The sequence below is a fragment of the Cricetulus griseus genome (genome assembly GCF_003668045.3).
Source record: "Cricetulus griseus strain 17A/GY chromosome 1 unlocalized genomic scaffold, alternate assembly CriGri-PICRH-1.0 chr1_1, whole genome shotgun sequence".
NCBI classification, from domain to species: Eukaryota; Metazoa; Chordata; class Mammalia; order Rodentia; family Cricetidae; genus Cricetulus; species Cricetulus griseus.
In genome coordinates this window covers 170,159,263-170,185,688 of record NW_023276807.1, presented here as the reverse complement: position 1 = coordinate 170,185,688, position 26,426 = coordinate 170,159,263, and the positions used below count along the sequence as shown (strand labels likewise).

Genomic DNA, 26,426 nt, shown 5'->3' with positions numbered 1-26,426 from the left:
CTAATCTCATAGCCATCATCCTGCCTAAGAAAGTGCATGCAAGTTAATGGGGTTATCTCATTCAGTGCCCATATTCAAATCTGCCCCTTGTCTTAAGGATCACTCAGAGTCCCCTAAGCATGTTACACTTTATTGATGAAGTTTTCTCCTTTGACTTTTCTTCTGCATGGACTCTTTGAGGAAGCCAGAACATCTGACTGGAGGACCATCCAACTAACTAAAATTGCAGATGAAATTTCACTGCAAACAGATTAAAGTATAAATGCAATGCATTCTTTAAATATTTTTAAAGCAAAGGTGCCTTCGGAAAGGATGGCTTCCTCTGAAGGTCAGTCTATTTCCATCCACGTAGCTGGGAAGCTTTAGGGGATGCAAAGGAACCACATCTGTCTAGGGCCAACTCACTACAGGACCGACAGCTCTGGATCAGCCTGTAGAGTGGTGACTGGGGCACTCTTGGCTCTTGAAGGCAGCCAGTGACTGTACAGTCAAGAGGGACACCCTTCTCTTCACCGTCACAGCCAAACTTGTCTCTGGACATAAACAAATGTCTTCTTGGAGCCAGTTTCCACGAGTCACCAAGGGGAAATGAGGATTTTGCAGGAACCACCTATGTTAGCGGATACAGGGCTGGGCAAACATCAGGAAGTAACATGTCAGGATCTTGTAAACTCCTCAGAGAGGGACCACACCCTGCTATGGGTTGATTCCCTTGATGGAGGCACTTTCCAATTGAGAGTGGAGTAAGACTATATGGGTGGGGATTGGTGAAGACCTGGAGGGGACAGAGGAGCAATATTCCAAGTTCTTAACAGCTGCACTAGGTGGGACCAAGGCAGGAAGAGTGGCCAGTAGAAAGATGGGCACAGCTGGACTGAGAAGCCTGGAGAACCAGAATACAATTCTGGCTTTTCTCCCAGAAGCCCCTGGAAACCACTGGAAAATTCTAAGTCCAGATGGCCAAGTGAAGTTGTTCTGACAAAGACTCCCTTGCCCCCAGCAACACAGAGGTGGGGGGGGAGGCTGTCGAGAGGGAGCTACAGGTTTGTCCACACATTAGGACAGGATGAGACTAGGAGAATGGCAAGTTCTAGTGAAGGGACCAGCTCCCCATTTCGGCAGCCATAACAGCCGAACATGTGCTTGTCTGACCTTGCCTTAGTCACTAGGAGGTCGGATGCCTGCCTCGTGGCAAGGAACCAATCAGAAGTTAGCTGGTGGTGCTATGATTTATGGCTCTGGGTGTGCTTTACGGACAAGTGCACACAATGATGTGCAGAACATAGCAACCACCCTGGGAGGGCCTATGGGCCATAACAACCAGTTGACTAATCAACACAGGGCAAACCCTCCAAGCCTGGAGGCAAACCAATCCTGAGCCTGTGCATACCCCTAGACACTCCCCTTACGCTGCCCTATAAGAGCTCTATGCAGACACTTCTAGCATCTTTCCTAGCCATCCGCCATGGTGGGAGCTAACATGGGGTTAGCTCATTAAACAACTATGATAAAGCCTCGTGCAGTTTGCATCAAGCTTTTGACTATGCCTGGTGATTGGGGTGACCACAATCCTGGGATGAGATCCTGGAGGCCTGAGCTTCCGGGGGGTCTTTCACTAGAATAAACAGAACACAAAACTGAGAAGTCAGGTAGTGAGAGGTACTCAAGAGAGAGGGGCATAGACCAGCAGCTGGTGTAGGAAAGAAGGGCTAAGTGAGGGGTAAGCACACTAGAGCAGTCATGCTTGGAACAGCACAGAAACTTCCAGAAGCCGACTGTGTGCTCCCAAACCTAGGCTGCCTCTGAAGCCACAGGCCATACTCCTGCCAAGAGACATGGCTGGCTTTGGCTGCAGCCCTGCCTGGCAAGAGGCTCCCTTGTCTCTGTTGGAGAGATGTACTTTGTGTGGCTTCAACGGGAAGGGGTGGGTAACAAGCCACCATGCACACTTTTGCTTCAGAGCAGAGACTGCAAAACAAAGACTATGAAGACTGCTGGGATGTCCAAGGGTGACATAACAGAACAAGGACACTAGGGGGCGACAAGGTACTGCTTTTAAACAGTCCGACTTACTAGGACTTCTGTTTCTCAAGACAGCACAAAGGGAGGCGGGGGTGGGGGGTGGGGGAGAGAGAATCAGCAAAAATCCACACCTCCATCCTTCTTAACACTGGCAGTGAGGCCAGGTTTATATACTGGGAACATTCTACACTCCACAACGACGGCCTGATTTCCGCATCTCTCACCTCCTACCACATTCTTATTTTCCTTACATTCTAAAGCCGTTCGTTCCCCTCCTGCAATTATTGGTGAGCTGTCAGGGGCACATCTCTCTAGCAGTTACATCACAGCCACATAAATAACCTTAGCACCCACATGCAGATGCACCATTCTTATTATTGTTTGAAACAAAAATGGCTGGTCTTTTCTATGCAGATTAAGATGATTCATGTTTTTTTTAATTATGTAGTATATAAAAGTAAGAAGAAAGTTAAAAAGATTCACCTCAAATGCCACTGTAACCTCAGACACCATTGCAAACGTCCTAGGATCCAATGTCTAATAGATTATCTACTTCCTTCTGCATAAGAGGATTATATGTAATTTCGCGTAGGAAAAGGTAAAATAGAAAAGAGCTGGGCACCACGGTGGTGCATGCCAGCAATCACAGACATCCTCAGGCTGAGGCAGGGGGTTCTCAGATGTGAGACCAGGCAAAGCAACACAGTAAGACCCTACCTTAAAAGCAAAATGAATCAAAAACAAATCAAAACCCAAACAAACCAACAAGAAGCATAAGGTCTGCAGGCAAATCATAGCTAGGAGGGTGTGCCTATAAAAAACAGAGTTTAGGTGCCATTGCTTTGAGTGGAAAGATACAGAATTCCCCCAGTCTATTACAAAATACAAATCTATGCTCTCAGGACAGAACCACCTGCCAGGAAAGGGCTTCTCTAACTAAGTGGTCACCCTAGACCCATACTTGCCCTAGACTGCCCAGACCATGCCAGAGGTAGCAAGATGCTAACCAAGGGGTCCTCCTCACATCAGCCCCAGCTGAAGAGAAGTGTGACAAGGACAGAAACTTCTTTCTGTTCTCTATTCCCAGGCATGTTTCCCATCTTCCTGGACAGTGGGGACACGATGGGATGATGTGGAAGAGACCTTTGCAGACAGAGCACTGTACTAGAAGGACCTAGAATAGAGCTTGGCATTCTTATCTATAAAAAGGGCAGATAGGAAATATTTTTGGCTTGGCAAGTCATGTGGTCTCTCTCGCCTCCAAAGCACAAGGCAGCAGAGGCAGCGAGCATGTGGGTGAGTGTGGCTGTGCCCAAGAGAACTTACACACTGATGCCAAATTTCAGCTTTGTATGGTTTCTGTGGGGCTCAAACTTTTATATTGTTTAAAGATACTCACATTCAGTTTATTTTATACAAATTTTGGTGGTGGGTGAGGTTTGCACCATGAAAAGGAACAAGTGGGCTTGTATTCTCAGCACTGAATCCAACCCCTCAGCACATCTCACTGGCGGCTTCTCCATAGAGCTTGACCCTTTGCGGCACCCACCCTGAGTTACATTGCCGCTTCACTGACTATCTGGAACAATCTGCCATCCCCACTAGAGTAAAGTGGGGCTGGTGCCTCTCTGGTCATGTTCCGTACACTGCCTGAGTCTACATCAGGGGCTGGCATGTGTGTGTATCTGAACAGCAAGCAGGTGGATGGTACCTGGAGTAAGTCCATAGGCCTGAGGGATATGATCCTTCTGTTTCCAACCTCCCAGCTTTCCAACCTGCTCCTCACTCACCTGTATTTGACCAGCTCTGCCCCAACCTTACTAGTGTTCTGCCTTCAATATCTGTAGGTCCTTCCTCACCACCTGTCACATCCCTGTCCTTCTGCTTGAGCTCTGAGGACATCCTGTGAAGGGACTAACTACATCATTGATCACCGGAGTCCTGGGTACAGGCACAGATTTCACCCTTAGAGAAAGGACTTTGCTTTTCAGCTCTGTGGAAAATGACCCCATCTACAAAAATCAGGACTGCTCAGCTCATTCCTGCAGCCACATTCTGGGGCTTGTGTTTGTGGAGAGATAATGTCTACATTCTTTAACTCACACCTCACAGCAAGGGAATGTTCGCTACTCAGGAAACACATCCAGCCTACAGAAGCAGCAAACGCTAGGCCAGGCTGAGGAAGAAGAGGAGTGAGCAGCATTGTGCCTATGCCTGAGGTTCTGCAAGGGTATACACTAGGAAACCCTCGAGTCAAACAAGGCCTCCCTTCCAAGCCCAGGAAGGAAGGAATTGGAAACAATGCAGTTTTAGGGAAAGGTTTGGGAAAGCTGGTATATCGAAGTGTGGGACTTTGGCTCTTGGTGGCCTATTGTCTTTATCTGTCTAACCAGCCACTATTTGGTAATGGCTTCCTCATAGGAATGGGGTGAGTGTGACAGGCACACTGTAACCTCTTAGGATTGGGGTAAGTGTGACGGGCATACTGTAAATAAACTGCAGCTGTGGGCCTCAGGCCTGCTGGACATTCAGGCCACATGACCTTTATTTGTAAGTCTGAATGTTTAAGTCAGTGAGCTAGACCAGCAGAGCAAGGGTCTCCTTTAGATTAGAGATTTGTGTCTGTGTTTGCCACAGTTCCCACAGTTCCCTACTGCTTCTACAGAGCCCCTTCATCCTCAGCTGCCTAACCCTCAAAGCCAGGCAATTCTTACATCCTTCCTTCCCTTAGTTTAGTGATGGCCACTGCAAACTGGGATATTTCGGCACACCCCTTTGTATAAAATCAAAGCCTTCAACCATGCAGGAGGTGCCACACCCGTTCTCTAAACAAACATCCCCTGTGAGGTGGCCCTGCCGTCAGCCCTTCCCTTCCCAGGGCCTGATGACATGCTCACTGGGGACTGATTGCTTTTCAGATTTCCAGGATGACACTCCCTTGCAGCACTGAGAATTCCTGCTTTTACTCTGAATCACCTTTAATTATGATTCCAGCTTTCGTTAATACCGAAGAGGCTTCAAGCTGAGCACTGAGGTCCTCCGATTTTAAATCAATGTCAAGGAAATTTTCTCAGTGGTTCCAAAAGTCAATCTGGGTCTGTTCTGACCCCAGTCCTGCTGATTGTGGGGCTTTAGGTAAGCTACTGGGATAGCTCTGATGAAAGTCAGTGTAACCCCCAAGTGTCTCAAGCTGTCTGAGTAAATGGCTACTCCAGGGATCTCGTCTCGGGCCCTCCACTTTTGAGTGTCACATCTGAGGCAATGGGCCAACCAACTATGGATCAGTGAGAGACACAGATTGTTCAAACACAGCACTTAGACACAGGCTTACTATTGCATAATGCTATCCACAGCATCAGAACCCATGGAGGGGGGTGGGGGGTAGGGTGGTGATATCATGCACCCATGGGATGCTATATCACCCCAGCTCAGCTCAGGGAACCCTTTAATGCAGTGAACTTTCTAAAGACCTGGCCTGAGGAGTGGGTCTCTTACTGTATCAAAGTCCCCACAGCAGACAGTACAAGACTAAAAACAAAATAAAACAAGAATCCCTAACCCCTAGAATCTTGCTACCTCACAGAGTCACTTCCCTTTTCTCCCTGTCCAAGGACACACCACTCTGAAGAAGGTACAGGGGCTGGAGAACAACTCAAAGTGACCATAGCTCTGACATGACTTTCATTCCCATCTTCCGAGAGCATGGAGTGAGAGCTGGCCGGCTAGCTGCCAAATACAGGCTATCTCTGACATTCCATGCATGTGCAGTAACTGAGCCCAGGAGGGGCAGCTCCATTCATGCCGAGGACTCCACAGCGCAGAGAACAAGTCACTAAGCAAAGCATGAGACACCGAGTGGGAGGCGTCATGTGAGATTAGTCAGCCTGATTTGAACCTGGGAGAAGGGCAGTAGAACAGCTGTGTTTGTTCTCCTGCTCCCTGCCTTTTACACCATCCACATGATGATAAAGACATCAGGAGGTCGCTCAAACTGCTAAGAGGGTGAACCTGTCCCATGAGGGCTCCATGCATCAATACTGCAGTCTTAGAATAGTGGTTTCTTCCAGTGCTAACAATATTTGGCACAAAAGGTCCCTTCTCTTCCACGCTTCCCTCACATCTTCCCTTCATGTCCCCTTTTCTTAGTAACAAAGGTGAAGGGGAATCTCTAGAATGTCTCCAGAATAATCTCCAACTCCTAAAGGCAGACAGCCCAACCACCATTCTTTTTGCATCACAAATGCATGTACAAGCCCTGGTCCTTCAAACCATCATGGGGAAGCAACAAACACGAGCAGTGGTACTCACTGATGTGGGATGTCCTCCTGTATGCCGTGGATATGTGTTGCCTTTACTGGTTGGCCTATGGCAGGGAAGAATATAGCTAGGCAAGAAATCCAAACAGAGATACAGAGAGGAGGAAGGTGAAGTCAGGGAGATGTCATATAGCCGCCAGAGAGAAAGATGGCAGAGCACTACTGGTAAGCCATGGCCATGTGTAGATACACAGATTAATAGAATGGGTTGATTTAAGTTTTAAGAGTTAGTTAGTAAAAGCCTGAGCAATCAGTCAAATATTTATAATTAATATAAGCCTCTGAGTGGTTATTTGGGAACTGGTAGGCGGGAGAGAAAGTCGGGTTACAACTCACAGAGCATTGATGGCCCTGACCCTGTGCTATGGGAAGCAACAAACACATGTGGTGGTAATCACTGAGCATTCATAGCTCTGACCTTGTGCTGTTCTGGCTGACGTGTGAGACACCTACTATGATTCTATGAAACTCCCAGTCTTCCTATTACCTTGTTTTAAGAGACCCAGACTTAATAGGATGTCTTCTTCATTTACTCAAAAGATGAACATGGACTAGCATAAGCCTTGACATTTTGGAGATTATAGTCTGGCAGGGGAAAAGATAACCAGTACCAAATCTGCAAAATCAAGTTTTTAACTTGGGGTTCTTTGAGGGCTCTGGAGAGACTTGGATGGGAAAAGATGCTGTTGGATTTCTTTACATCTCAAACGCTGGCAGCAAACTGCAGCAATGCTTATGGGGTTGGTGTGACACCACCAATTGGTGGCTGAGTCCAATGATGGGTGAACAGCTTGTTCAATCTTATAAGCTAAGTGTCACTAGAAAGCAAGGAAGTGTAGTGGTTTCAATGAGAACACCCCTATCGCATACCCACTCATGTATTTGAGCACATGGTCCCTAATTGGTGGTGCTGTTTGGGGAGGTTTAGGTGGTGTGGAGGAAGTATGTCATTGGCGGCGAGCTTTGAGAGCCTAAGGTCACGATACTCCTAATGCAATCTCTGCTTTGCTCTTGTGGTTCAAGATGTGAGCTCTTAGCATCGTGCTCTAGCCTCCATGTCTGCCTGCTGCCTCTGCCCAGCCAATATGGACCCTAACCCTGTGGAAACAGTCAGCCCAAATAATCTACCTCTTCTATAAGTTGCCTTATGGTATTTTATCACAGAAATAGCAGAGTAACTAATACAATAAGTATACAACAATTTAAAAATATTTTCATATTATCTGCATGTAACTAGCTTTCTTCATAATCATTTATATTTTATAATATCACATCTAAAATTATTAATAAATATAAGAGGCCTATTGAATTCCCCAAATAGATAACCTGGGGGTTAGCGTTAGGGCTAATGTCAGATTAAGATATACATACGCACAACACTAAGGAATACAATGATATGCTTTTATTGACAATTATAGTAGCCTCTAGAAAAGTTTAAAACATAACCTGCATCTAGATTTGTGGGGTGGGCTGGTGGGGAGACCTGAGCAGACTGAACCCTGAATGACAAACAGGTGTTAAATAGTGACAATGGAAGATGATGGTTAGGCTGAGTCAGACTGTGACTGCACTGCCATGGGAACGCACATGCCGCCAAATTATGACCCAAAGTTGCTAAGGACTGGAGTTGAGGTTCTCCTCACGTAGCTCTGCCTTCAGAAGTCAGGTTTTGCTATCCTCTGCCACGGAAGACGCTGGTTACAGTGGCCCTAAATTCTGGTGAGCACCAGCTGACTACTTCAATCTTCCCTCCTGAGTTGTCTTGGGACTTTCCCCCTACACCATTGCAAAGGTATCTTCTCCCTCACTGCCAGTAGCCCTGAACGACAGCCCTGCTTCTCAGCAATCAAGGGTTAGAGTTGGTTTCGATGACCAGAGCTCAGCAGACACTAGAACTGTGTGTTACTGTTGCACTGCATTCCATGCTCAGCAACAGGCTGCCCCAGGAGGCAGAGCAGCGATCCTGTGTGCAAAGCTCCAAATGTGCATTCTGGATTTTCCTGCCCCTCCTACCACTCTGTTTTATCCATGAGGTCCCTCTTCTTCTGAGAGCTAATGGTCCTGGGAGGTGTCCACATCCTGTACAGGAAGGAGCATTGTTTGGCCTGACACTAAGGGAGGTGGCAGAATTCAGAACCATCCATCTTCCAAGCCACACTTAAAAAACAACAACTGAGCCTTGAGTCCTGAGTAGAAGACTGGATCTCTTTCACACACTCTGGGACACTATCTCCCAGAGAATATCCTGTGACATCAAGCCAAAAGAGGAACGTGGGCCAGCTCCACCTTACTGAACATCCATTCCATGGGCTGTGTCTAACCTTTCTCCATCTCACGGACTTAGCTCCAGGCATGAATTCAAACAGGATCTCTGTCAGAGACCCAGCAGCAGCCAGCATTGTGCTAGGGTTCTTGAAGCTCAGCCTCATGTGACTGACTGCTAAGATGATGTCACAGCTATGAAGAAATAGCTGTGGTCACATAAAATAGGGTCCAAAGATGCCTTTGGCAACCAGGGGAGAGCTCTGTGTAATAGTCTAACATCCTACAAGCTGCCTTGTAAAGTCATCTCAACAGACATGAAAAAAATTACACATGACCACCACAGACAGGTTAGCTAGGCTTCATTTGAGTAAGATTCATCTGTACAGAGACAAGATTAGGAGTGGGCAATGGGATCCAGGAAACCATACTTTAAATAACCAATGCGATACACCCCAGAGACTGAGCTAGTTCTGACTCTAAGCTGCCTCTAACAAATGGGTCCATATGCTCCAAGCAGCTCAGGCTTTGTGGCTGGCAACAGCTGCAAAAGATGAACCCAGTCCTCTTTGAGAGGACTCCTCTCTTCTGAGAAGCTGATCCTGGTGCCAGCCAAGAAACATTGCTCTGGGTCCTTGATAACATCCAGCAGCGCTCAGCTAGACAGTGCCTCCTCCATACAAGGAGAGACCTGAAATGTGACAGTCAAGACAAACATCTCAGTCCTAGCCAATGCATTGGAATTAAAACACACAGACCCCTCCCACACACACACACGAGAGCTTCCCAAGATCAGAGGCACAATCATAAGGCTCCCTGGGCATGCAGGGAAGTAAAGAGCAAAGAATGAATGGAGAATCCTCCTCACAAGGATCCCCAAGCTGCAGTCATATCTCCTCCTTCTCTGCAGCATGGGGAAGCAGCTGTTTCATAGGTCGTGAGAAAGTGGGGGTCTTGCCCATATGCTTATACAGTAGTAGTTTAAAGAATATCACCCTCTACCACCCCAAGGAAGCTTGAGGAATAATCAGTAGGAAGAGTGGGGAGATCATTGTCTCCTGGCTATAGTCCTCTGCAGACTCTGAGGAGATGCCCATGCTTCATGAGCAGCCACTGCTAGCTAGCAGACAAGGGGAAGTCCATTGCTCTGGGAGAAAGGACACTGTTGGCCTTTATTAATTTCCACATGGTTGTTCACAGGCACCACAGTGTCCACATGAATAAGCCCAATGTCAGAACAGATTTATCTGCTGAGCGAAAGAAAGCAGAAGCTGTAGGAGGAGGGTTGCTAAGTTGGCCTTGAAGCTCCAACTCTGCCTACCTGCCTGGAGACAGAGAGGATTAAGTAATTAGGTAATATTTATAAAGTGTGAAAGCGATTGACAGCCCCTGGCACCTGCTACCAGAATTGGCTCAATATTCCTAAGCACAGACAGCAGTGGTGCCTGGGAACATCGTGACTCCAGCCAGCACCCACCAGTCTAAGCACCCCCTTTCTATGCTACAAAGTGCATCTGAGACACTGAAGCAAGCCCTCTCTTCATGGCTGCTTTGAAATGAATACTCCCATTTGGGAGGATTTTGTCTGTGGTAAAAGAACCCTCTCTGGCTGCAGGTTCTGGGAGTGATGCAGATCCATCCCATAAATGCTTGGTTACGCTCCTGCCGTAAGAGAACCTAGCCTGGATAGATGGCAGATGATATGATTGGACAACTCTGTAGCAAGGATGGCTTATTCCTGGACATATGGCATATATCCCTTTCTTTCTTCCTTCCTTCCTTCCTTCCTTCCTTCCTTCCTTCCTTCCTTCCTTCCATCCACCCTCATATTTACAGAAGAGTAAGCAATGATCACAGTTTCAAGTCCCTAAGAGACAGAGTCTCACCACATCATGGTACTTGCAGGGTGGTAGAAGAACAAGATATTCTAAAAACAAATATCAATAGTTGTAAGTGCTATGAGGGAGAAGCATGGATGTCCTCCCAAATGGCCAGACCAAAGCAGCCAAGAAACTTCTCTTGGAAGGGCACCTCAGGCAGAGCTGTGAACGTAGAGAAGAATCAGTTAGGTGCCAGGGAGTTCAAGTGTCCTGGGTCAGAAGAAGCCTGCTGCTGGGACTGGAGCATGCTAGTGAGTTGATGTCAACGGAAGTGACATGTAAGACAGGTCTGGGAAGGGGACAGGATTCATAGATCACAGTGTCTACATTACTTTTCCTGTTGCTGGGATAAGACACTCTGATAAAGGTAATTTAAGGAAAACAGGATTTATTTTAGTCCACAATCCATCATGGCTGGGAAGTCAAGGCAGCTGGAGCCTGAAGACTTAGTGATGTCATCCACTCAGTCAGGAAACAGGGCAAGCGGATGCAAGTACTCAGCTCACTTACTCCTTTTTATTCAGCTTAAGCCTCAAGTCCAGAGAATGTTCTTGTCCACAATTAAGATGGGTCTTCCTATGTCAGTTAACATAATGAAGATGATGCTCTACAGGCATGCCCAGAGGTCCATCTCCAGATGTTTGTATGTTCTGTCAAGTTGACACTAACCATCACACACAGAAACTGTAACCTTCCCATAGAGTTTGACCCTTGTAAACAGCCCAGCTTCACACTTCTTCCAGGAAGCATAACCCCTTATTCTGAAATGTGAGCTACAGTGACAATGTCACAGCTGAAATGCTTCCCCAGATGTACACAGAACCCACAGACTGGAAAGGACAATTATTTGCAGAGAATATCTCAGACTGTGTATTATCTGTCCCAGAGACTCACATTTTAAAGGCCATAGGTTGACAAGGGTGTAATGACTGCATCCAAGAATAAATCTGTAGCCCTGGGACCTGAGCCTTGCTTGCTGGACTTCAGAGCCTGTCCCATGAGCCAGTATGCCTGTTACAGCACTGGGTACTGTGTGAGGTTCCATGAATTTAAATATGCACAAGGCTCTCTACTTAGACGTCCCAGGTGAAGTGGGCATGCTGGCTTCCCAGGACTTGACCCTGTGACCAGGGCCTCAGTATCTCCTACAAGGAACACTCAAGGTAAGCTGGTGAGCAAGAGCCGTGTGTTCCATATATAGAGTACCAAGGTCCTGGGTCATGGGGTCAGCTATCAGGGCAGCAAATGCAATCCTATGGCGATCTAGAGGGAAAGCCCTGAGGGTACAGAAAGCATCAGGGAACAGTGAACACCCACTGCTTCCGGTAGTGGCCCACATACAAAAAGACACAGGATAAGCATACTTGCTCTTTACTCCCTTGACGTTTCTACTCAATGCTGAGTTAATTTGTGGTAGTGGATGTGGTTGTGGTGGATGTGACGGTGGTGGATGTATGCGGATGTGGTGCTAGATAGGGTGGATGGGGTGGTGGTGGATGGGGTGGTGGTGGATGGGTGGTGGTGCTGATTCCTCTGATGGCATCAGGATGAACCGAGGACCAGTGACTCTCTAGGAGCCCTCTAGGCCAGTGGTTCTCAACCTTCCTAATTCTGTGACCCTTTAATACAGTTCCTCATGTTGTGACCCCCAACCATAAAATTATTTCGTTGCTACTTTATAGCTATAACTTTGCTACTGTTGTAAATTGTAAATTGTAAATATCTGATATGCAACTCCCCAAAGGGGTTATAACCACAGGTTCAGAATTGCTGCTCTAGGCCTTTGGCACTGGATTGGAACTGTTGAATGGACAAAATCACTGCACGAACTAAGTAAGAGCACCAGCCTCTAGGTGGGGGACTGCTGCTGTTGGACTGTTTCAATCATATCGTGTAAGCTCATCTATAAAAGTCTTTTATCTCTCTCTCTCTCTCTCTCTCTCTCTCTCTCTCTCTCTCTCTCTAATCTATCTGTCATCTACATCTACCATTTATATGGATACATCAATATCTATCATCTATATCCATCCATCCATCCATCCATCCTCCATCCATCCTATCTATCTAGTCATTCTATTGGTCCCATCTCTCTAATAATCCTGACTTAGTAGGATTTGCATTTGGACATAAGATCGTAAGTGTTCTGGGTCCCTGCTTTGTCTTACCACCTCCTGGCTGTGAAATTACATGTAAGGCACTGATTCTAGCTGTTAATACTCCCTACTCTTAAAGAGCTACTACAACACTCACCGACTCAGCTCCATCCAAATGCTCAAGTTCCTGTGGGAGACTGCCATTCCTATTTGGATACTTCTATCTCCTGATCACTTCACCTGACCTAGAAAATTCCATGGAGCCTTCTGCAAGTCCTCTGCAATATTCTCTACATGACAGCCAAAGAGAGAGGCTCACACACCTGTTCATATCAATGTACAAGGGTTGTAAAAATGCTATCACCACATCCTACTGACTTTCCTGATTTAGCAAAGGTCCATCTCCCCCACCCTGTCTAATCTTGCTTTCTCTTTGTTCACTGTTCCATGATGCTTCCTATACCCACGGGTCTTTGCAAATGACTTTTCCTTCTAGATATCTTCAGGATTCCCTTCCTGTCCTTCCAGTGGCTAATCACATAATTCAGGGCCTTGGGTAGCCTATGCAACACCCAAGATAACTTGGCAGAACAGATAACACCAGGCACATAAAGAATGATGGACTGTCCTGCTCCAGGAAACTTATTCCCCACTGCATTCCCCCAAATTAGTACACGATTTGATTTCCTATAAAGACAGTAACACTTGGGCATGATAGCCTGTGCTTGCCTCATTTCATTTCTTCCAGTCAAATTGTAATAAAATGTGTGCGCATGTGCGTGCGTACGTGCGTGCATGCATGCGTGCGTGCGTGCGTGCGTGCGTGTGTGTGTGTGTGTGTGTGTGTGTGTGTGTACGTGTGTGTGTGTGTGTGTGTGTGTATCTGTAAGTAGGTATGTGTGTGTGTGGCAGTGGGGGTGAATGGGGTGTGTGCACATGGAGGCCAGAAGTCAACATCTGGTTGTCTTCTTCCATCACCTAGGATTCTGAAACAAGGTCTCTCACTGAACCCGGAGCTCACCAAATTTGGTGAGTCTGATCAGCCAACGAGCTCTAGGAGTCCTGTGTTTCTACTTGTCAGTACAGTGATTGTAGACATGTGCCACAACAGCTGGCTTTTCTGTGGGTGCTAGGGATTTGAACTTAGGTCTTCATGCTGGCAAAGAAAGCCCTTTACCCCTAGAACCATATTCCCAGCCCCATGGTGTTCACCTTCTAGTGCCTAAACGTTCACAGGGGATACACAACAAATATGTGCTAAGTCCTGGCTGAAGGCATTCTGACAATTAAATTAAATGTATGCGAGTGTCAAGAGGCCAGCATGACATCTGGCACCACCAAGATCTTCCTGAACACAGATACTCTTCTTGGTAACCTTTTCCAAGGCAGCTGGAGATATACATGAAGATAAATCTACTAGTTTCAAATAGCAGGTGCAACAATGTCAGCTGTAGTTTGAATATGGCTTGTCTCCGCCAAAACCCATGTAGAGGCTTGGTCCCCAGTGAAACATAATGGTACCGAGTGGTGGTGAGGACTTAAGAAGGAGAGACCTCACCTTCAATAAGGAACAAATGTAGGTCCTGAGGGAATCCATGAATTTGTAGGGAAGTTGGCTGGGATAGGCAGAATAGCTTTTTGTTCCCTCTCTTCTCAGAATACCCACTTACTTTGCTGCCAATATTGGTACTTTCTGAGACCTTTAACACAAGCTGGGCAGATCCCAAACAAGCCTTGTTATTGTTTTTAAACAAATTACTCAGTCTTGGATATTGTGCTATAGCACCAGGAAGCAGACAAAACAACATGTCTGCAGAACACTAACATCATGTCAAGAAATAAAAAAAAAAGGCAATCATCACAAACATATATTGACATACAATGAAAGGAATTGTGAGATGTCAGACATTTTAAAACATTTGATCCTAAGGTGTTCTGAGTGTTAAATCATGCCTTTATCGTGACTTCCTCTTATCTACTCCCAAGTTAAAACCAATAGCAAAGCCAAGTTGCTGGAAGAAGGTGGTTAAATGCCAGCCCTCTAGATAGCTATATGGTAGGTATGCTTTGTTTCAGCATGAACCTGCCTTGAGAGTTTCTGGAAGTTAACAAGAACTTTACAGAAGGGTTTCTGAGAGGAATGTCTGTTTACAAAGGAATGAAACATTCCTATCAGAACTTCCCTTTAATAAGATAAAGTAATTGTAGCTCATTAATGTGTGTAGAGATGATTGAACCCAAAATAGAACAACATTAATATTTTCTCTAAAAATAGCACAAAACCAACATTTCAATGTCAAACTCTTTCTACAGCAGTCATGGATTTACATCTTTGTTTGCTCATTTTGGTGGAAAATGTGATGTTCTGCCTTGCTGTATTCTGGTGTATTCTAGTTTAACATCAGCTACTTACTTACGGATATGTCTCTTAAACCACTTTAAACCAAAACAGGAAGCAATCTTTGGCACCAAGGTTGCAGCTGAAAAACACATCCCAGCAGAAACACAACCCACCTTCTACAAATGAGGCTGAGTCTGCGACACTAAGGGTATGCATGCAGCCTGTGCCCTCACTGTTTCCTCTGCTTTTATTACATTTTACAGTGTCATTTTAATTAAGTCATCAAATCAAATTATCAGATCAAGTGGCTTCGATTCCACTGCGGGTTGAACAGGTTTTGTTAAATTAATAAAGCATATGTTTTGTGTTGTTGGAAGCAAAGTTATTTTTCTTCAATCACCAGTTCAAATTTCTTCACAATAGACAGTATTCGGCACTTAATCACAGGAACCTCTTCCATGTGCCTTGGATGGGCTGAAGAATAACTGAAATGACAGCCCATTAAATCCTAAAGTCTGTCCAAGTTATTTACTGACAAAGGGCAGACTAGCAAATTGGATGTCCCTTGAAAAATCCACCGAGCCTAAGTATTGTTTCCATTTTCTGGAAACAAGGTTTTATATATTTTATGGATAGCATCCATTATGTCATTCTTGAGCAACAATGCAGGATTAGGATGGCCACTCGTCCCCTTTTCTTTAGTGCCCTGCATGACCATGCTTCTTGGGCTGAGGCAGTAACAGATGGCATTCTGTTGTCTCCCTGCAGTTGACAGAGGAATGACAGAGGTAGGGATGGGGTGCCCTGCCTTGACATCCAGCCAGCACTGTTCTCCTTAAAGATTGCAGCCATGGGACCAGGGATAAGGGGCTACATGCACCCAACTGAGGCTCTAGATGGAAAGATGGTCAGGTCCTAAGTTAAAATAGTAAAGTAACTGACAAACAGTTTCATAAATCTCTAAAGAGAACGTAAAAGTCAAACAATTCATAGTTACTACTACCAACATTGCTGGGGAGGTGACATGGGGTGGTATACCTTTGTCTTTTTGCATTTTTTGCACATACTCTACCATTAATCACACTACAACTGTTAAGATACTCAATATTTACCTTTAGAAAACATACGTCTTCTCCATCTTTTTTTAAAATTTATTATGTATACAACATTCTGCTTCCATGTATATCTGCACACCAGAAGAGGGCACCAGATCTCATAATGGATGGTTGTGAGCCACCATGTGGTTGCTGGGAATTGAACCCAGGACCCCTGGAAGAGCAGTCGGTGCTCTTAACCTCTGAGCCATCTCTCCAGCCCGTCTTCTCCATCTTACTGTGACACATTGCCTAGATCAGGGGCCAAAACTAGGTTCCCAGGACAACTCTGTTTTGGACTAAATTTGTGTTAAAAGAAAGTGTCACTGAAGATATTATCTGTGCACACTCATTTACATATTAGCCTTGGCACCTCTCAGAGCTCAACAGCAGACATGAGTAGTTGCAAGAGGAGTCATATGGCCCACAGAGTCAAGAGTATTCACTGACACCCAACCAAAAAAGTTTAATGACTCCTGACTTGTATAATCAATTTTTCTTTCTTCGGTAACAATACTGCAACAAATGCATAAAGCATCATATGAGCTTTATGAGGGTGAGCTGCTAGAGAATGCTAACAAGATAAGCTTTGTCTTTCCTGAACCATCACCAGACTGTAGCACACCACTCTACTGTTGTAGGATCTAGATTCTGAGGATGAATGGTGGAAGGAAAGTGACTCTTCTTTGTATTACATCTTTGCTGGTATCCCTAGTCCAACAATGTCAGCTCCTGGTGCTGCCTGGTGACTGTGAGCATCTGTCCATGACCTCTGTCTGTGATGTCAGTGAACATAAAAGTCATCTCCAGAGAAAAAGAGGAGCATTTTGCCAGGTAGAATGCCATGGCATGTACATGTAAAGATGAAACATATACTTACTTACACATTAAGGAACTGAAAACAAAATCCAAAGGGAAAACACTGTAGCTCTATTAGTGTGGCCAAAATACAGAAGATGCACAATAACAAGTGCTGTCAAGGATGTGAAGTCATTGTACTAACTTCATAAACTATTAATGAGAATGTAAATGGGTGTTGCCACTGTGGAAAATGCAAGGCCTGTCCTCCCAACTACAACTACCTAGAGATTGGGTATTAGTGAGAAGTTCTATGACCGACTCTATCTAAAGGAGGTGAAAGCATATGTTGACACAAAGACTTAAATCCAGATGTGAGAAGAGCAGCAGCATTCCTAATAACTCCCCAATGGAAAGCTCCAAATGCCCAGTAAGCAATACATGAATAAACAAACTGTAACATGGCTAGGCAGTACTATGTTATTTGACCATATCACATTTCTGACTCCTGCTCCCATAATACTACATTAAGTGAAAGAGGCCAGATACTCCCTGTGATCTATTGATTTGAAATGTACAGAATAGGCCAATATAGACTGACAGAAAGGAAATTTGTGGTTACTTCGGGGAGAGAAATTATAGAAAGAATAGTAACTAAAGGGTTTTTTTTTTTTGTTTTTAGAACTATGAAAAAATGTTCTAGAAATAATAGGGAGAGTTGTACAATTTTTTGGCCACATTAAAGTACACAATTATAGATAATAAACTATGGTATGTTAATTAAATCTCAGTAAGGCTGTTATTAAAAACAAACAGAAGGGATGGAGAAATGGATCAGTGGTTAAGAGCACTGACTGATCTTGTGAAGGACTCAGGTTCAGTTCCCAGCAGCTACATGGTAGCTGATAACCACCTGCCAACTCCAGTTCTAGGGGACTTGATGTCCTCTTCTGGGCTCTATAGTCACCTGCATACACATGCTACACATATAGGAAAGTAGGCATGAGCTCGCTCTCTCTCTCTCTCTCTCTCTCTCTCTCTCTCTCTCTCTCTCTCTCTCTCACACACACACACACACACACACACACACTTTTATCAAGCAGAAAGATAGAGGGTCAACTGAGCAATAAAAAGGAATGATCAACAGGTACCTGTAACAGAACAGAAATAAATCCCCATCCTAACACCACAGGAAAGACAAAATACATATTACAGTTGCCTGGGTTGAAAATGGGGAACGATGTGAGTATGAGCGGACATCTGCAGTGAAGGAAATATCCTCAAGATGGATTGCAGTGATTGTTGGGCAATGACGAATCCACTACAAATTATCAAACTGCACGTTTACAGTGGTGGGATTGACATGTAAATCTGACCTAGACTTTTGTAAAAGTTGGGAGAAAAAAAAGAATTGGAGTGCAAGGGTATGGCTCAGTAGTGGAGAACTTGCCTAGCGTGTGTGAGATTCTAGGTTTAATCTCCAGCATCTCCAAGTGAAAATATTAAATAAATGGGAATCTTTCCCACACTGTGGCCAGAACAATAAAGGATGAATACAGTCACTCTAGGAAACTGACAATGTCTAAGTAAAACTGAACAGCAGAGGATGTGGCCCGACATTCAGACAGCAGACATTGTCTATAAGGGCACTAAGAAGCATGCCCAAGACTTCCATTCTCGCTGAAACTTAGAACTAGCTCTTGTTATCCTGTATTCAGTGAGTACTTTCTTGACTATTCACACATGGAGCATAGTCCTCAGAATGAACTAAAGAGGACTAGTCAGAGGACTCCACAGGCACACAAGGGCAGCGCCATGCTCTGGCAGTGGTTACCAGAGGGATCCACAACAAAAGGAAGTAGGGATGTTTGCTCCTTGATCCCAATGCTCGTTACTCAGGTGTAGTCTGTGGAAGTTACATGCATATTTCTCCAGATGTCATGATTGTATTTCCAGTGTGTTCAGGGCTACTGTCCAAAAACATGCTGCTTCGGACTTCAAACTGAAGAAATCTGTGGAATGGCAAGCTTGGGGAGGGGCTTTTCCAGGCTCCTGTTCTCGGTGCTTACAAATCTCCTCCCAGAAACTCACTAGCTAGGGAAGAGCCACTTGTACTGCAGGAGAAGCTTGCTCTCTTCTCTGTGAGGAAGGTTCTAGACCTGGGAATTACATTCTCACTTCTCCCTTATGCAGTGGACTGGCACATGTACTTCATTTTTAGACCTGTCTTCTAGTCATCTGTCTACTGCCAGTGTGCAGCAGGGGAGAAGCCTGTAGACAAAGAGACAGCAAGACTAACATACCAAAGAAGTCAGCTGGACGAAGACTGGAGACCCTCCCCACCAGAGCCACATAGGAGAGGACAGAACATGTGCAAAGAAGTCACATTTCTGAGTGAGGAAAACAGACAGCGGCTAGGTAAATGACAAAAAAAGGTCAAGACAATGGGGCCCAACATTTTTGGGTCTCAGTGTTGTTCCCTCTCTCTAGATCACTTCCATTCTAAAGAGTGCCTTTTGCTTCTTAATAAACAGTTTCCATATCTACCACTATCCCTGTGGCCTGGTCTAGTGCTTTGTTCTATATTGTAAGAACCTGTAAAGTTCCGCAGGTGCTCATGGGCTCACATCCATGCCTACAACAGGTGTTCCTACAGGTGCTCAAGAGCTCATGCCCATGCCTACAACAGGTATTCCCACAGGTGCCCATGGGCTCACATCCATGCCTACAAGTGTTGCCACAGGTGCCCACGGATTCACACCCAAGCCTAGGTATGACATGTCTTTCCATAGGTGCCCCATGCCTAGAACAAGTGTTTTATACAGGTTCAGTAATCAAACAAAATATGGGAAAGGGAATGATTTCACTCTTCTATAATCCTGAAAATCTAACCAGCATTGCAGAGTACATGTACGCTCTCTCCCTCTCCCTTCCCATTCTCCTTATGACCCTCCAGAAATATCAGACATCCTTTTAATAATTACACATTGTAAGAGTTAACAATAGACATGATCATCACTAAGCTTTGGAGAATGAGGAACTGACTGACCACATCCCATATTTGAGATTTGGGCCACATTCAGCAGAGGCCTCTGTCCACATTGACACTGAAATGAAGGAAGACTGCCACCCTCTAACTTTCTAAGGACCGATGCCACACATTCTCTCTGCACAGCTCATCTGTCACCATTCAGCCACTCAGCCCTGTTTCCAGGGAAGAGCTTTGTTGCTGTCATGTTCTCAACATTCCTGAGCTAGCAGATTGCGTGCTCCTCTGGATCCAGATTTCACATCCCTTACACGACCTCTGCACAGACTTCTCTAAAAGAGAGAGGTCTTCTTTCCCAAAGTTCTCTTGGGAAAGAGCCTTCAAGTTCAGTTACTTTTAGCTAAGTTTAAAAGGTTAGCCCTAGTGAGGAGTATTTTAATACCATCCAATCCTGAGGCTTCTCATAGGCTTGTGAGCATCTTAATTGTCCTGTTACTGACAGTATATGAGCTAGACTTGAATCTCAAGCCTTTCATGAACATGCCTGGCTAGATCAGTATCCTACACAAAACCACAGACAGACAAGTCTACCCATTCCTGCTCCACACCCTATACTCTATGCTGAGGACTGAACTCTGGGCCTTGCTGTGATGTTGGGTAAATGCTCTATCACACACTGGCCATTCCTGGATATCTTCTTTTAGCTCCTTTGTAGGTTCAGAAGCTTGGAAAACAGGCTTCTTCTTCTTCTTCTTCTTCTTCTTCTTCTTCTTCTTCTTCTTCTTCTTCTTCTTCTTCTTCTCCTTCTCCTCCTCCTCCTTCTTCTTCATTATTATTTTATTATTATTATTATTATTATTATTATTATTATTATTATTATTATTATTATTATTATAATCTCATTCCTCTGGACCTGAAAAACCCAGGTACTAATAATGGGGGTGCAGACATTCTTGGAACAAATTCCTCACCTCACTTACCACACCATATAGAACACAGCCTACTCTTCCTGTTGACAAAGCATGTGAGTTCTTCCTAAGCCCCCAAACACACAACTCCAAAGGAGGAGAGCACTCAGTTGGGAAAGAGCTACCTCATCACACCAAGGCAAAAATTTCTGTTCCACTCCTCCCAGGACTAGGGCTTTGACCAGACATCTTTCTCCACATGTTTCTGAAGAAGAAACTCACAATTATTAGTGATTTATTCAAAAAGGGGGGGGGTGCTGCAAGGAAGAGCAAGGGTTCCTGAGGGAGGAACTATGTTTACTCCATATGAGAAAGCAGAAATGGAAGTAAGACATCAGCACACACACTTAGCAGATACCAGAACTAAACTCCTCCATGGTTTAAGAAGCTGGTGGTGGGGTTAGAGAGATGGCTCAGTGGTTAAGACCACTGGCTGTTCTTCCAGAGGACCCAGGTTCAATTCCCAGCACCCACATGGCAGCTCACAACTGTCTATAACTCCAGTTCCAGTGGATCTGATACCTTCACATCAATGCACATAAAATAAATAAATTTTTTTTAAAGAAGCTGGTGGCTTCTGGGAGGCATTCAAACACAAGTTGCACCCCTGCTTAGCATGGAAGTGAGAAAGAATGCTGCATGTAAGTACTTCACAGATGCTGGTGTTTCAGCTCAGAGAAAATTAGTGACCAAAACAGAAACTCCTAAAAGGCAGGACAGGAATGAGGATGGCTCAGTTATTAGAGCCCTTCAACCTAACAGGCACAAATCCTTGGCTTCCATATCCAGCACTGCATAAAATGAAGGGCATGATGGTACATGCTTACAATCTCAGCTCTTAGGAGGCAGTGGGAGGAAGATCAGGAGTTCAAGGTCATCTCTGCTTGCATAGCAAACTTGAGGCCAACCTGAGCTACTTGAGACCCTGTCTCAAAAAAACAAACAACAATAAAACACACAAGTAAGAAATGAGTCTGATTAAATAAGAGTTTCATTTAGACATTACTAATGAATGTCAAAATAAAAATAGACAGAGGATGACTGATCTATTCCTACTAGTCAAGGGGTAATTTTACACAATCTAACCAAAATTATTCACATATCATTTCTATTTATTGTCTAGACAAATTTCTTTTTGCAGAGAAACATATGTTCTTAACACCAAGTCCCAATTCTTGGCTGACTTTGAAGTGTGTGTGTGTGTATGCACGTGTAGAGGCTGACATCAGGTGTCTCCCTCAATTTTTGTCTATCTTACTTTTTGAGGCAGGGTCTCTCACTGAACCTGGAGCTCACTGATTGGAAATAATTGAGCTCTGGACATTCTACTTGTCTTTGTACCCCATATCTACTCCCAGGTCTAGGTCATAGGTGCATGGTAATAAGCCTGGCTTTTATGTATGTCTGAGGATCCAAATTCATATCTTCGTTCCCTTTACAATTTAAAATCTTTTATGATGAGAAGCTTTCCTCCTTTAGGCTAGAGGACTCAATCAAAATTTACCTTTAGAGGCTTCTGTTCCTAGTGGGTTGTCCAAGAAGTCCGCCAGGTCATGGTTCCAGGCATCTCGGACAGCAGACTTCGACACCACTCTGTCATTCAGGTCCTGCTGTGGTCGGAAGTTGTTTCGCAGGTACTCCACTGACTTAACATGGTCTTGCTGCTCCGTGGTGAAGATAGAATAAAAAGCCTCAAGCTGAACAAAGAACCAGAGAGAGGAGGAGAAAAACTCAATTAAAGCCAAAGGATATGAGGTGATCAGAACACAAAATGGCAGGGAGTGGCCAGGCCCAGGCTGATCACTTTGTAGTAGGTTGCCTTCTGGAATCACCACCAGTGGCTCTGTCCTGACTGCTCACTGGGGCCATTCTCAGCAGAGGGTGGAATGGGGCTCGCAGACCCGCAGGCTTTCTGCAGGTCTCCAAGCAATACTTTTAGTGCAATGGGGAAGAGCACAGACTTACGGTGAGTCCTGGAGGTAAATTGCCTAGGTATGACTATAGGCCCTGCACACAGCCTTCCCCTGACCCTCTGAGCCTCCACTCTCCTTCCATGAAATGGTAGTAATCATAATAATGTTTACCTGGTAAGGTCTGAGCAACAGGACTGATGATCAAACACTTCATCCATGTATAACATTCAAAGTACCCACTAACTGCTTAAGAAATTGTAGTAATTTAATTCAAATTCAGCAAAGTCATGAAGATGCTCAGTGCTAAATGTGTGGCAAGTTCAACTGGCCAGTTCTAAATTTACCAGATGAAAAGAACTCTATGCGGGTCTTCCAGAACACAATAGGTGTTTAAAGAAGATCAGCTGCTGTCATGATCACCATGAAGAAACATCTCCCACAAGAACACTGAGGAAACTTTTTAAGAGAAGAGAAAAAACAGCATCCCACAATCATATCCTGACCATCAAGATGGATTCTTTGTAGCCCTCAGCACTGCATCATTAAGAAAGGTCATTCTTCTGTGTGCAAGGATAGAGCATTGACTGGCTGTCACAATTGCTCTCATCAGACCACAAAGATAATCATGTCACCAAGAAAGGGCAGAGGGCTAGAAGCTGTTGCAGGCTTCAGGGAGCTAGATAGCTGGCCATCAATACTAGTAAGTGAAAACTTTAAAAAATTATTAATACTATCTGGATATCTGGAATTTTGCAGATTCCTTTTGAGTTGGGCTTCATCTGCAGGCCTGGACCTAACACGCAGTTCAGAGAATGACCCAGAAAATGTCCAGCTGCCAACATCTTGAGGCTTCCTTCCTTTGCATTAAAAAGTGATGCAGTTCCAGAGAGACTCCAGCCAAGTAAAATCCTTCACTACACTCTTGATGCTGTGAAGACATGACTACTGAGATGGAAACAATTAAAGGGGCTAAAAGTCCTCTGGCCCGGTAATGCCACTAGCTTGACAGGATGACTAAGATCAGACAGGCAGGCAGGCAGGCAGGCAGGGCAGGCAGGCAGGCAGGCAGGCAGGCAGCAGGCAGACAGACAGACAGACAGACAGACAGACAACAGACAGACACACACACACACACACACACACACACACACACGAGAGAGAGAGAGAGAGAGAGAGAGAGAGAGAGAGAGAGAGAGAGAGAGAGAGAGAGAGAGAGAGGATGTACAGGTTCCTGATTTTCTCAGAGGAAAAGACTTCCTAAAATTTTATGAAAGGAATTAACAAAGACTCACTGGAGATGGTCCAGGTGAAGAATCAAAATGATTACAAGATTGGAGAATAAATCCTGTGAGGAAAAGGAAAGGCCATAGGAAGAATTGTTCAGCCTGAAGAAAGGGTGCTGAGGGCCCAATTTGATTAAATTTGTAGAAGATGCTCTCCATGTCCAGCGAAGGGCCAAATACAAGTAGCTTAAATAAAAGCCATAGAGATTTGAGTTGAATAACTCGAGGTATCTCTTCACATTAAGGGTGGGGATTGCTTGTTTGTTTTTAACATGGACTGGGCTGTCACACCCAAGTCAGACAGGAAGTATTTTGGAAGAGACAGTTGTCTGGCCTGAGGAGACAAAGAGAAATACAGCACCACACCTTGTTTATTCTCTAGATATGTGCTTCCTTCTCAGCTAGCACTTAGTTCTAAAAAGTTTACATCTGAAGCCTCAGAAAAGAATTAGTCACATAACTGTAAGAAGAGGCAGGTTGTGAATTAAACACAAAGCTGCCTTCGTTTAAATTGCTCTCACAGCTTAATGACACTCTATGGCTTAAAAGCTCAAGATGCCTCCTTGTCATTAACTCAACTGCCTGGCAGACTTTGAAGGAAGGATGTGATGGTTTTGAGTGAACTGATGACCTGAATGATATTATATTGTCAACTGGATCATAGCTTCCCTTGACAGCCACACAAAAGAGTTCACATGGGAGGACAGGCTTAGCAGGCTTATCAAATGCCTTTAGGTAGGTTGGCAGCATCCGCTAAATGCTGTCATTCCTCTAAAAGGAATGGAAATTGCCAGTGGCCATCCTTTTGGTAATGGCCACAGTTGGTGACAGAGTAGAAACCTCCCTAATTCGTGGACTGGGGAAAAGTCTGCATGCTTCATTTTGCCAGTAGAGCAGTAAATCACCTGGGCCAGAACTCTACTGACCTTCACATATATTTTAAGTTGTCCAGGGAAAGCCAAACAAGGCTAGAAGAGGAGGAGCTGTATGATGTGACAGTCTCTAGTAACACTAAAGCCACAGGCCAATCAGGCAGACATGCCTCTCTAGGCCTCTAACCAGTGTTCATGTTTCATCCTTGATTTGCTGGAACCTCCTGTATCTGGTTAGAAGTGACACACTGGGCCTCTGGAAAGATGACCCTGCAGTTATGACACTGGCTACCTTTGAAGATGACCCAGGTTTGGTTCCCAGCACCCACAAGCAAGTGTACAACCATCTACAATCACGTTCCATGGATCCAACACTTTCTTCTACCCTCCATGAGCACCAGGCATGCATGTGGGGTATACACATACACACAAGCAAAACATTCAAACACATAAAATAAAAATAATAAATCTTCAATAAAACTTCAATAAATCTTCAATAAAAAAATTTAGTAGTTGTGTACTCCAACGTGCTCCAGCTCTGGTGCATATCACCTCAATCTCCCGCTTTGGATGATCTGGCTTGCCTTGTTGCATACCACCTTTAAAGCTCCCACTCTTAATACTTGGGTCCAAACTTCTGTTTTCCTAGCCTACTTGACAAAGGTGTGGCCAACTTACTTACTCCTCCTCTTTTTGTGTGTATTATGTGTATGCATAAATGTATATGCCTATGTGACTACATGCAGGTAAATGTGGAGACTGGCAGTTAATGTTAGGAGCCTTCTTTGACCTCCCTCCATTTTATTTTTTGAGAAGGCATCTCTCACTAACCCAGAGGTCAGCAATTTGGCACCAGTGCTCGGCAACCCCCCCATCTGCCTCCCCAGTGTGGGGGGGTTACAGGCATGTCCTGTTCTATCTGGCTTCTTAACTAGGGGATCCAAATCAGGTCCTTATGTTTTCAAGCTGTCTTCTAGCTCCCCACCCATCCTGTGCTTCTGAGACTTTACAGTACAACAGGGATGACGATGCTGCCTACCTTTTGTGCTTTTTCTAACTCTTTAATGAGTTGCTAGATATAAAGTATTTGAAATAGTTCCTGACACAAGGAATTACTCAATAAATATTGTTATCACTATAATTATTTTTATTTTAGGAAGACTACAGCTAATGGTGATTGTACTCTATGATTACAACAACAAATTATGGCATACCTGCTCTTTCCTCATTCTCTTTAGTACTTATTTTGTCAAACCAAGCCTCTGAAATTGTAAGAACCCAGTTCAGTGCTTTCTTTTTATGAGTTGCCTTAGTCGTGGTAACTAAAGCAAACACTGACCCCAGCAGCTAAGATTTACCAAGCTCTTATGATATGCAAGCACCATACGAAAAGTAGCATGCACAAGAGAGGTCTTGTGAGGTTGGGGCCATTGTTCCTGTTAGCAGTCATTGTTACTGATGCCAATTAGAAAGCTGGCCCTTGAGACATTAAATAATTTGTCTAGGTCACCAAGGAACCAAAGGGTGAAGCAAGGACTGGAAACCCATGTCTGAGTGGCTCACTTTCTCTCAACCACACCATGTCTTATTAACAG

General features: G+C 44.7%; 1 protein-coding gene across 2 annotated transcripts in view; it reads right to left on the bottom strand.

Moving 5' to 3' along the window:
• Ptprg (protein tyrosine phosphatase receptor type G) overlaps positions 1-26,426 on the bottom strand; it is a 663,134-nt gene that overhangs the window by 91,988 nt on the left and 544,720 nt on the right. For both annotated transcript variants that reach the window (XM_027389349.2, XM_027389348.2), the window contains exon 8: positions 22,268-22,460. In XM_027389349.2, the coding sequence (XP_027245150.1) occupies positions 22,268-22,460 (193 nt within the window). The remainder of the gene's footprint in view (positions 1-22,267; positions 22,461-26,426) is intronic.